Source organism: Anomalospiza imberbis, chromosome 9, assembly GCF_031753505.1.
Source record: "Anomalospiza imberbis isolate Cuckoo-Finch-1a 21T00152 chromosome 9, ASM3175350v1, whole genome shotgun sequence".
Lineage (NCBI taxonomy): Eukaryota > Metazoa > Chordata > Aves > Passeriformes > Viduidae > Anomalospiza > Anomalospiza imberbis.
The window spans coordinates 29,038,634-29,051,221 of NC_089689.1; the positions used below are offsets into that span (position 1 = coordinate 29,038,634).

At 43.4% G+C, this 12,588-nt stretch overlaps 1 protein-coding gene across 4 annotated transcripts in view; it reads left to right on the forward strand.

The window, feature by feature from the left end:
* Positions 1-12,588, forward strand: part of PATJ (PATJ crumbs cell polarity complex component) — a 137,899-nt gene that overhangs the window by 99,989 nt on the left and 25,322 nt on the right. For all 4 annotated transcript variants that reach the window (XM_068198917.1, XM_068198918.1, XM_068198920.1 and 1 more), the window contains 4 exons: positions 1,339-1,431; positions 5,539-5,610; positions 5,918-6,035; positions 6,628-6,761. In XM_068198917.1, the coding sequence (XP_068055018.1) occupies positions 1,339-1,431; positions 5,539-5,610; positions 5,918-6,035; positions 6,628-6,761 (417 nt within the window). The remainder of the gene's footprint in view (positions 1-1,338; positions 1,432-5,538; positions 5,611-5,917; positions 6,036-6,627; positions 6,762-12,588) is intronic.

Sequence of the window (12,588 nt, forward strand, 5' to 3'; positions counted from 1 at the left end):
ATTATATAAAATCAACATAACCAAATATAGTGATGTTATACAGAAGTTTACATTGCTTTCTTTGGCAGCTCTTCCTCTCTTTAAATAAAGAAAAAATAGCCTTATATCTTGAAATGATATCTTCAAATACCTTTGAATTGCCACATAAATATTTAACATTGTGTGTTACATGCACCCTACATGTAACTTGTCAGATCACATTAAACAGCCTGGCTGGTGGAATGGAATATCAGGGTGCCATAGTTGCCATGGATTAACTGTGTTAGTTTTCTTCAGCTCATCTCTTGATCTTTAACTTATCTCTTTATCTGCAGCTTATCTCTTTATCTTTGTATGAAAAGTGATAAGCAGTAAATACACCTTAAATCAGGGTCTTGCAGGACAGGATAACACTGTGTTGTGGTGTGATACTGAGGGCAAGCTACCAGAAACAGAGTATATTAAATATTAATTGCTGTAAATTATGATTTTAGAATTTTCAATCACCAGAAAGCCTCAGAATGAGGTATTTTTTTGCAACAGTGAACAGAGGTGCTTTTTCCTCTCAAGTGGCGGTCACGACATTTGAGCTTACATTTGCTTAAATGTAAAATGTCTAATTGAAATTCAGAAATAGTTTTGTTTCTAGGCCTAAAGAGTCCAGGATCCAGGGAGAGCTCAGAGCCCCTTGCAGGGCCTGAAGGGGCTCCAGGAGAGCTGGAGAGGGACTGGGGACAAGGGATGGGGGATGGCTTCACTGCCAGAGGGCAGGGATGGATGGGACATTGGGAATCAATTCCTTGCTGTGATGGTGAGGAGGGGCTGAGGAGAAGCTGTGGCTGTTCCTGGATCCCTGGAAGTGCCCAAGGCCAGGTTGGAGCAGCCTGGGACAGTGGAAGGTGTCCCTGCCATGGCAGGGGTGACCCTGGATGGGCTTTAGGGTCCCTTCCCACCCAAACCATTCCATGAATTTTCCAAGCTGCTCAGAGTGTGTGAAGGACACTGGGACATGGGACAGAGGGCTGGAGAAAGGCTCTTCCTACCAAGTCCACAGCTTTCACAGTTGACAGGGATTAGTCTGGCCTTGAGAGCTGCCCCTGAGTGCAGTTTTGGGAATATCTTGTGGTGCTCTTTGTCAGCCAAGTGGGGACCGAGGTCTGCCTTCCCAGAGTTACATCCCTCATAAACCCCCTGACACTGGGATTATAATCAGCTTTAATTGTGGATCTTTCTACCTTGTCGTGCTGCCCCTTGTCTAAAAAAATACAGCAGAAAAGGATAAAACTGTCCAGTTTTTCTGTTTAGCTGTTATGGGGGCCCAGAGCTCTGTTAAAAGCTCTTGTCAATCCTTTCTCCCAGGACCACGGTGGCCCCGAACCTGCAAGTGGCGAGGACGACCCGAGTTTGGAAGTTGTCATGAAAAGTTTGACTGATGAGGAATCCAACAAAGCTGTGAGTGATTTAAGGCAATATTTAATGTTGATTAGAGTTCAGAATGTGGAGGCTCAAGCAGCTTGATTGGTTTTCTCTGCCTTTTTATTGGAGTGTTACAGCACTTTTGTCAAATAATATCCAGTACATGTAAAAGCAGAATCAAACTCAGCTTTATGTACCCAGCCTGTTTTCATGAACTGAGCGCTCAGTAAAACTTGTTAAAATACCAAGATAAGAGTTTCCACTTAGCATTTTGGTCCTCTCTTGGGTTCTTGGTGAGTGAAGGGATTGGGTTTCCACTCCTGCCATCCATGTGTGACAAACTTTAGGAAAAGCCTGGTCTGTAAATCTTATTCTCATTTATATTCATAGCTTCATAAATTCTAAGGCCAAGATGTCTATTATCATAATCTAGTCTTGCCTCCTGAATAACACAGCTATAGAGTTGCTCTCAGTGATTTCTGCATTGAGGCCATAACTTGTGGTTTAATGTGGTTCTGTCAGTGTGCACTGTAATAAATACTGATCTTCTCATTGACACAGATGGAGATTTTTGTTGTTTGATAGGTCAGGATCATGCATTATCAGGAATCTGAAATTCCTTCAGGGTGCAGCTCTGATTTCTTCTTTTTGGACTCTGTGTTAAAAATTTTAAATGGAAAACATTAAACATTACTAAGCTTGAGGAACCTCAGAATTTGCTGAGAGAGTCTTTTTGCTGCCTGCTCCAGTTTCAAGGAGTGCAGGACTTGCTGTGTGTCCTCAGCTAAGGAAACCTCACATTTCTGGATGTTTTTCCTCTTAGATGTCTTCTTCCTGCTCCATCATGTCTCTTGCAAGGAGTGTCTTGGGGTTTGCAAATATAAATTGAATATACATAATGCTCTGTAGCTACTAAGTGTTTAATTAATGAGTCTGCAAATTCCAAGAGTTAGGAAGTGTTATGTGCTATTCAAGCATCAGAATTAATCACCCATGGATTGATTTATGTCCCTAATGGATTACTAAAAGGTTGAGTTATTGCTGTTTGGTAGCCCAGTGCAGATTCCTCTGATGGGCTGGAATCTAATCAGAGTTTCCCTCTATGCATTTGCAGGTGTCACTCACCTGGTTTTATTGCAGTTCTTGCTCAGCTTGGCAAGAAATTTTAGAGGGATTGCAAGGTAATAGGAGAAATTGCTCAAAGATTGAAGCAGTTAAAAACACATAGAATATGTTACACAAAAGTGAACTTTTGGTGTAGGCCATGGTGCTGTGCAGCTCTTCGAGTGGTGTTAGAGGAGGGGTGAATTTAATGGGAAAAAGAAATTGCAGCGATCCAAGGTTGGTGTGGAGGGAGATGCCTCTGGAACCACAGGAAACCCAGAATATATTGGCAGCAAGAAAGAAGGGAACTGTAGAGCCAAAGGGCACAAGTTGAAAGGTAAAAGAAGAGAAGGAAAAAGAGTTGTCCCAAACAGGGCAATGGCAGAGAGGTAAGAGAAGGCAAAGCCCTGCACTCAGAAAAGGGTTGGAATTCCTGCAGACCCAGCTGCTCAATCCATAATGCCTTCAGTTGGGCCAGCCCTTGGTTTAGGGGAATAAGTGGATGAAAAAATAATGGCAAAAGCCAGTTTCATAATTTCAGAGTGTTCTTACCATCAGGATTTAATTCTACCTGGGGAATATTTCTGAGTGGATCTCATCCTTGGGAGTGTGCTGATGGTTCTGGCCCCAAGGGAGTTTTTTCTTAACTGGCATTAAGGTTTTGACTCTGCAGTGCAGCACAAGAGAAATTGGTGGTTTTGGGAAGGGAGATTTGTCTTGCAGTTTTCTAGTGAAGCAAAAGGAAACAGTGCCTTGTTTTTCACAGCATGATGTTGCTACCAGAGCCTCAGTGCTACTTCACCATTGTTACTGAATTTCTCAGTCGCGTGTCAAGAGAAATCAGGGATGTAAAAGTCAACACGTAAGATCAAGTTCACTGAGTAAATAAAAAGTATGTGCTTATCAGCAGAGATCTTCCACAAGTATGTACAGCTCAAAGCATGGGCAGGATGTCTCACCAAGTGACAGCTGTAATAAAAGGAAAGTTAAAAAATTCACATCGTTCTCTGTTCATCTGTCGCTGATAAATTTGTCAGTCTCTCACAACATACTCTTTGTTGTCACTTCATCACTTTAAAAGCTATAAAGTTGTGTAATGGACATCATTGTAGGCTTGGATGATAAGAAGGGAGAAGGAAAACAACTTTGTTTCTGAACTGGAGCCAGTGGAAGTGTTAGGCAAAGTCTGTGTTGTTTATTAGCTGAGGTTTGAGGTGGCCTCCTGGAAGGTCCTGGCTTTCTGAGGGTTGAAGAAATCTGATTTTCTATAAGGTGTGCTTGGAAAAGAATTGGTGGAGGGGGCTTTGAGATGCTCCTGGAAGATTTAATCTGACAAAGTGAAAATGGTATGTGAGAATGGATTCGTTTGCCTTTAAAGTTTTGAACTTGGAACAATAATCTGTCTTCACAACAGACAGAAAACAAATCCTTGAAGCTGGCAAAGAGGAGGGGCTGTGTAAAAGTGCTTTTGGATGGAGTTGAGGGGGTTGAATTTGATTAAGCCACTGGGGCTGCAGGCTTTTGACAAATGCTGAGTGTATTTGGTGCTCATTTTGGTCAGGTACCTCTAGCACAGTTAAAAGATCAGGGAGATGTAAAGGTGGTGCCTGGAGCTGACTTGTGGTGCGAGATGAAGCTTCAGATTTTAGTCACACATCACAATGAAAAAGGGAAGTATGAAGTAATTTTTCATTGCTCATTAAAACAATCTCACAGAAAATAACAAAGCAGTCTTCCATTCCTCCCCTGACACCTCTGATAATACAATGAGATCACCCCTTTATCTTTCTTTCCTGTTATCCTTTTGGATAATAGCTGCAGTTGTAGAGTTACAGCAAGCTTGGAGCAAAATTCAATGGGGAAAAAAAGATCCTGTGGGGGTTGGGATCTTTTAACATAATAAAACTCCAGCAAACAAGGCTGGTAGTTCCAAGCTGAGTTACCTACAACTCTGTTTACTTTTCTTTAATGTAGAAATTGTCATCTTAATTAGAAATTCTTTCTGAGATGCAGAGTGACTTTTGAATATTTGAAAAATGTTTGAGGTAATCTTTGGAAGTTGGTACTTAGTTTTTCTGCAAACTAGGCTGTTGATCAGGGGTTTTGAATATGGGATAAGAAAAATAACTGTTACTTGGATCAAGGTGTCCCAGGTTTAGTGAAGAACTAACAAGGGAGGGTACTGTACCTGTCTGGAAGCAGTTGTAAAAGTAGGATATAAAAATATATTTTCATGTATTACAAAGGTAGAGAAATAAATTAGGCTACAAGTGGAGCCAGTGACTGAAATACCATTGTTGGAGATCTTTTTAATGAGGCTGGAGGATGCATTTTAAACAGTTGCTTCATTTAGGAGAGCCAAAAAAGGAGGCAGGGGGGAGAGAGGAGATGACTTGGAAGCCCTTCCTGCTGTGGGCACTGAGGGGTCCCCATACACAGCTTGGGAATTGCTGTCCCAGTCATCCCTGAGCTTCCTACAGCTCTGGAACAACACAGCGCACGTGTGATAATCCTCTCCCCAAAAATCCCTGCTGTGCACTGCACGCCCTCAGAGCTGAGGGGTGTGATTTTAACAACTCCTGATATTCCCTGTGCTCACAGCAGCTTTGCCTCGTTTAAGTTTTGGGCTTCAGATTTGCTTGGTGGTACAAATGGATTTACATGGAGAAATCCTGGAATCCCAGACTGGTTTGGGTTGGGAGGGACCTTAAATTCCATCCCATGTCACCCCTGCCATGGCAGGGACACCTCCCACTGTCCCAGGCTGCTCCAGCCTGGCCTTGGGCACTGCCAGGGATCCAGGGGCAGCCACAGCTGCTCTGGGCACCCTGTGCCAGGCCCTGCCCACCCTCCCAGGGAGGAATTCCTTCCCAATGTCCCATCCATCCCTGCCCTCTGGAAGCCATTCCCTGTGTCCTGTCCCTCCAAAACATCACTGGATTTCTCTAGAATCATCATTCTGAGTTTTGGAGGGTATTTTATTGAAGCTAATGAGACATTTTCAATACACTTTGCTCTTTTTTTTTTTTTACTTTTTAGGATGTGAAAAGTAAAGCTGACACACCAGTGGTGGCAGATGAGCAGGAGACAGAGGAGCAGCTCCCAGAAAATGTATGTGTGTTCAGGAAAATGTTTGTGTCTTCATGTTAACCAGCAAGGGAGGGTTCTGAGGGCTTGATTTGGTTGAAGGTTGAGTGATTCATGGGAGGAAAGGATTAACTGGGAAGGCATTAAAATAATTTTATTGGTGGAGATGTAAAAAATGGCTGGCTCCTCTTTAAATGTGTGGAAATTGCTTGCTTTCCTTCTGTTGATTTGGAGGATTTAGTGAGGCACAGTAATCAGCAGCTGATGACAGTGACCTCACCACATCACAGTGACTGATAACTGATCTCTCTTGCTTCTGCTTTGCTCTTAGGTCCTCAACCTGATCAAGCAGCCCAAACCTTGCACGAAAGCCCCAGCGGGCTCCCAGGAGGCACCCCTGGAGCCAGCACCTCCTTACCTTTCTCCAGAGGCAGAAGTCAGCAGCCGTGGTATGTGGGTAGGAACCAGTGATTTTGCCACAATATTGTGTGTTTTTAGCACCCTAACCCAAAATGGGTGTTTGCATTTTGTTTTCCAGGTAACTTCTGCTGAAGTTTCGTTTCTTTGAACATCCAGTGACCTATTCTGTTATTTCATGATGTATTTTTCTCTCCTGTCACAATTTTTGAGAGCTTGGAGGTGTCTTCAGTTGTTTTTCTTGTCTTTTGCATGCAAAGATGATCTTCTTTTCAATTTAAATAGAAGAAGAGACAATTTGGGACATGCTGTTCATTCCATGGTGCTGGAATTTGGCCTTATCTGGCCTGAAAGATCTTACCTTTCTATCATGATATGAATTGTAGAGGTTAAAACTGAATTAGGTGTCCTCACAGGCTTTTACTGGCAGCATTTATTCCCAGGACTCAAGTCACTCTGGTTTAGAGACTTCAGAAGTGACTCAGAGTGGTCCTCTAGTTCAATTTTATGGAGGAAAGAGCGAAAAAAGAAAGCTTAATTAGCTGTTGTCGCACCATTCCTTTGGTGGTTCTCATTTTCTTACTGTGTTGTGTGACTTGTTTCTTGCCCTTTTGATGTTCTCAGGTGTCTTCCCACCTCCACTGCCTGTGGATCCAGCCACTTGTCCCATAGTTCCAGGGCAGGAGATGACCATAGAGATCTCCAAGGGTCGCTCAGGCCTCGGGCTCAGCATCGTCGGGGGCAAAGACACTCCCCTGGTGAGTTTCTGTTAAAATAAATGTTTGCTGCAGACAGAGACAGAGAAAACATGGAAAATAATAATGCCTTTCATAGGTAATTGTTCTAATAAATTGTTGAAGACAGGGAGGACGAGCCAACTATAACCTCCAGTAAAAGACTGGTAATTTTGCCTTGTGTCAGATCAGGTGATGCTCCTGTTTAAACTGTTTGTGTTTCAGTAGTTTTTCTGCCGTGGTCAGAGGTTGCAAATGTGTTTTCTTTTTATTTAACCCTTGTGAATCATGAGCTGGAATGGCTGGACTAGAAATTAATGTTGCGGAGGTAGAGCTGTCTCAGCAAGGATAACACCTCTGTCTTGAGAGCAGAAATGCTCAGTAGCTGTTTAAACAAACTGTGATTTATCTGCCTGCCAGCAAAAGCCCTTGCAGAACAGAGGTAAACCAAAGGTAATCTTTTATTGCTTTCTGTGTCTTTTGGCTTAATCTGACTCCTGGATATGCTGGTTTTTAAAAAAATGATCTTCAGATGAATTAAAATGTATCAGTTCAAGCGTGAGCTCAGCAAATTAGTGAGGCTAAGCCCCATAAACCCCTCTCTGCCTCTGCTCTTGCTGTCTCCTCTCTACTTCCCATTTGAGAGATGCTTTGCTACCGTGTAAGAGAAGCCAGATTGGGGTTTTTTAAATGTCAAATTCAGTCCTTTCAGTAAACAAGTCTCTGCTGCAGAGGTGTCTTTGCTGGGCTCTCCTGAATTCCCTGACACAGAGACTCTTCAGGCAGTGGAACTGCTCTGGTGCATGCAGCTTTTCCCCAAAATATCACAGTGGTGCATCATTAAGCATCAAAGTGTCAGCAGGTACAGACAGTTGCAATGTAGCAGTCTTCTTCTAGGGTGGAAAAAAAAATTGAAAGGAAAGAAGAAAAGAAGTCAAAAGGAAAAAGAAATTTTTGTTTTGCAGAGTATGGGCTAGATCTTTTACAGCATTAAAGCTGAAATTGGAAAAAGTTCAGGTTTTGGTCCCATTTTTCCCAGTCTCCAGTTTTGTGGAGCTGGGATGAATTGCTCTGTTTCCCATGGAGATGGAGCTGGGTCAGTTTTCACTCTTTCCAGCCATGCACAGTTTTGTCCCCAGTCCCCCTTTTTTTTGCCAAGCTCCTCAGTGTTGAGTAAATTCAAATAAGTTGCTCGGTGTTAGTCATCTCCCAGCTTTTCTGCTTTTTCATTTAACTGGAATTTGGAAATAATACATGGCAGTCTGTCAGATGCAATATGGTGTGTGTCTTTAATGAGATTTTAATATAAATAAATGAAAATTGTAAATAACTGCTATACAGAGCAGATGAGAAAAATGCAAAGGGTTTTATTCTTTAAATTGAGTAAATGGTTTTGGTTAAGTATTATGCTTTCATTAGTTTATTCATTAAAGTGTCCTCCTAGGAGTTGATTTTAAAAGTCTATGCACTGGAGTGTAGTAGCAAACCATGAAGGGAGGGAGGTCCAACTCCCCACTTTTCAGATCCTCAGCTTACAGGACTTACCCAAAATGAGTCCCTGTTTCTTCTCATAATTCTGAATCTGCTCATTGAAAGGCAAGAAATGGTGTTTCATAGGAAACAAGGTGCTTTTGGGAAACCACAGCCTAACCTGATCATTTGCCATGTGCACAGACCCTCTCTGGGATTCTCCATAACCTCCTGCTCCAGAAAAGCCCCTTCTCCTCAAGGCAGGGGCTCAGGGTTGTGGCCACAGCTGGTGAGATCACAGAATGCTGGAAGAGTTTGGGTTGGAAACCTTAAAGAAAGATCCTCCACTTGTAACCCCCTGCCATGGGCAGTGAACCTCCCATTTTTCTGTCTTCTGATCCTCTCCAAATTACTGTGATGCCTTCTTTTTTTTTTTTTTTGTGTTTTTTTGTGGGTTTTTTTTTTTTTTTTTGTCGTTTTTTGGATTTTTTGTTTTGGGGTTTTTTTTTTGGTTTTTTTTTGCCCTGGAGTCAGAAAACCTTTTGTGAAGAGCTGAAACGAAGTTCACGTGACATAATGAGGAGTAAAAGCAAATACTGCTCAGGGCTGTTGGAAAGTTTCTGTCTTTCTGAGTTTCATGGCTTAGAGAGAAAATGTAACAAAACAGCTCCGTGGAGCTGAGTGATGGATGTGTCTTGCTCTCTGTCATTTGGTTTTAACTCAGTTACACAGATGGACATCTTTTGTATTTTAAAAAAGGCAAGATCAAAGGAGTTCATCAGTCCTGGAGGTCTCGTGTGGCAGAAATTTCGTGTCCAAGATTCATTGTTTGGTGCAGTGCAGAGAAATTAGGATGACCTGTAAGTGGCTTCAGCAGAAGTGCCTACAAACCCCTGAGGGACATGAACCCCAGCTCCTGGGATCTCAGAAGGAATTTATCAGCATGGGGGAAGCCAGGAATGCTGCTCAGAACGTGTCTAGTCTAAAATGGACATGGCAAGCCTGTAAGGGCCTCACCCATGTTGTACTAAAATGTTCTTGAGCTAAAAATGCTGAGCTGAGGGTACTCAACGGCAGCTCACATGGGATGGGAAAGCTCTCTCAGAATATTTTATATCTTCCTGGAGCACAAGATATACAAGGCCCAGCTTTTGGAATAATAAATCTGGCAGCCAGGGACAGGCTACTTCAAAATGAAATATAGAGTGCAACTTTTAAGTCATAACCTCAGGAATCTCATCAGGAATCACCAAGTAGAGACTTGAAAAATACAGCCCATGAGCAGGGAGGTTAATTTGTTCAGGAGGTTGGAAAGTGATGTCTTAACCCCTGTGAAATGTTTTTTGGTGAGGAGATGTCCATCCCCTTAAACTGCAAACCCTTTCCAGTGATGCATTGTGAACCAGGGCTGGGGCTCTGTGCCTGGGGAACGCGAAAGATGTGCTTGCAGGAAAGGCATGGCCAAGGAAGGCTTGTCCTTGGGACTTGTCTTCATGTTGTTGATCTTCAGACTGCGCTGGAGCACTTCTATTTCATTTCCCTCTAAGTGCTGATTTTTTATAAAGTGGTTTTTTTTCCTTCACTCACTTTCATTTCACCTTCCCACGTACCCCTGAGAGAACACAACACATGGCCTCTGCTTTAAAGCAATTAAAGTGCAGAGTGGAGCTGGCTGAAGCACAGGACTTTCAGTTTGTGAATTTTATTTTTTTTTTTTTTGGTTGTAGTCCAATCAAACTTGTAAAAGTAACCTCAGAGTGGGAATTTAAAACAGGGGTAAAAAAAAAAAAAGAAGTGTTTTCAGAAACATCCCCAGAATGAAGTTTGAGGCTCCCCAGGACACCCATGAGATCTTCATCCTAAATCCTCAGAGAGCAGGGCATCAGGGAATTGTTTTAAATTGTACTCACCCAGATGGGATGAGGGCTTTGTCCAGAGAGGCTGTGGGTGTTGAGCAGGGCTTAGATCAGCCTGGCCTAGTGGAACGTGTCCCGTGGCAGGAGATGGAATGAGATGGGCTCTGAGCTCCCTCCCAGCCCAAACCATCCCATGATTCTCTGAAATCCCAGCCCATTATCACCCCAGAGTGGGTGAATGCTGCCCAGGTAACAACTTGCAATGAATTTCTGTGATCCGGGATAGTGAATTTTCAGGGATTTGATTCCTGGCAGCACATGGAAGAGGCACTGCTCTAAGATCCAAACATTCCCTTTGCAGGGTGGGGGCACTGCTCTGCTGCCAGCTGAATAATTTAGTGAGGGTCGAGTTGATTACTGGTGGTTATTGACTCTGGCTTTGCTGCCTGGGTGATTGAGACACTCAGACATGCCAGAGGGCATTCAGCAGTTTCAAGGCTGGTTTGGGGATGTTCCTCCAGGCTGGGTTAGAGAACCTGGGAGGGAGGAGGGCTCAGAGGCTCAGCTGGGGCTGGAAATCACTGCGGCTAATTGCTGAAGGGGCACCTCTGATGTGAAAGAAGATTGCAGGGTCTGTGACTTAGGGCTCTCTGGAGGTGGAGTAGGGGGTGGTCATTATCTCAGCCTTACACAGAAAGGAAGAAAAATATACTTTGTGCTGTGTTTTTTGTTGTAAACAACATCAAGCCTCTTGGGCAGGATTTTTTATGCTGGGTTGTCTGCTTTGAATGTGGTAATTTTTTTTTGTACTTTTGCTGTCAGCTGACTTTAATAAAAAGCTTTTTTAAGGCAATTAACAAACTTTAAGGTACTCCATCTGTAAAATGAAGTGATCCACAAAGCCAGGGAATTGGAAAACAAAAAATAACGTAATATTCCTGTGCTCAGCTAACAGGAGTTGGTGAGAGCTGGTAACTCCGGAGCTGGGGAGCAAAAAGCTTCCCTGATCACCTGGGTTAGCCCAGAGGCTTTTCTGGGGAGCTTCCTGAAGGTGCGATGCAGTTTGACAGAAGAATATTTAGATTAATTTTGTCAGTCCAGGTGAGTCATCCCTTGAATAAACCCCATCTGTTGAGGAAGGGCAAGGGAATAATCAGGAAAACTGTGACTTGAAGCTGCAGCTGTCCAAGCCCCGGTGTTTGCCCCTGGAGCTGTGAGGGATAATTACCCTGTGAGGGCTAATTACCCTGTGAGGGCTCCGTGCTGCCAAAACCAGGCTGTTCCTGCTCCAAAGCCAAGCCTAGAGCTCAGCTTTGTGCCCTGCTGCAGTCTGTCAGCAGTGGGGACCTACCTGAGCACCAGGGCTCTGGGACTCCTGTGTCACTGAGCAGGTTCTCCCTTGGCTGAGCTTTCATCCCAGCCTCCCCACTTCAGTTACGTTTAAATCCAGGCAAAAAAAATCTTTATCAGGGGTAGTCAGACAACATCTGAGTGATTGCTCAGACAGACATCCAGCACAGCTAGGACTGAGGGTGTTCTGGTGAAATGTGCTCACCTTGTAACTACAAATGAGAAGGGGGGATATTGGCCTCTGGGGAGGTTCCAGCAATATGTGGGCTGTGGATGCTGCTGCTGTTAAATCCCCCACACAGTGAATGGAACAATGGAATGGAAAAGGGGAATGGCAGCCCTGAGTTTTTAATCGTGGCTCGGGTATCGCGGAGGGAAAGCCTGCGGTTGGGAGAGGCAAAAATGCAATCCCTCCTAAACCCCTAAACCCTTGCCCACATTCATAAACCAGAAGGCAGTTTAATGACAGGGTGGTAAATGCAGTTAGCTTGAAATTGTGAGGGATGGCTTTGACTCCTGCTTGGGTAATGCTGAAATGGAGTTGGTGGATTCATCATCATTTCCGGAGGACGCTGGCTCGCAGGAGCATGACAAACCCAAGCTGCTTTGTACATGAGTTGTCACAAAAGGGAATTAGGGCAGTAAGTTTTGCAAATCATGTCTTTGATGGGTCTTTGGCAAGGGTTTAGCTGATGGTAGGGCCTTGCTTGAAGGAGCTGCTGTCTTCCAGGAATGTAAATCAACCATAAAATTTAGGCTAACAATATACAAAAGCAGCAGGACCTGTCAGGATGGGCTTCAGGAGGATCCTGGCTGCTGCTGGGTGAAACCCCTGGCTTTTGGCTTCCTGTGTCACACACATCCAGGACCTCATGCATTCTTTATAACCTGTGCTATGCTCTGTACACTGCAAACTCTCTCTTTTTTTTTTTTTTTTTTTTTTTTTTGGTAACTTAATAAAATAATGAGAGTGAGAGAGTTAAGGTTTTAATATGTCATTCTGTGTTTTATTATTCCCTCTAAAATGAGCATGTATACTTTTTGAAAAACTCTGGTTTGCTTTGGCATGTGATTCAGAGGAACATAGCTCTTTCTATCATTCTGACTTAAGTCATATATTTTTACACTAAACATCTTATTACCTTAGTTTTATTATTTCAGAATCAAAGGAGAGC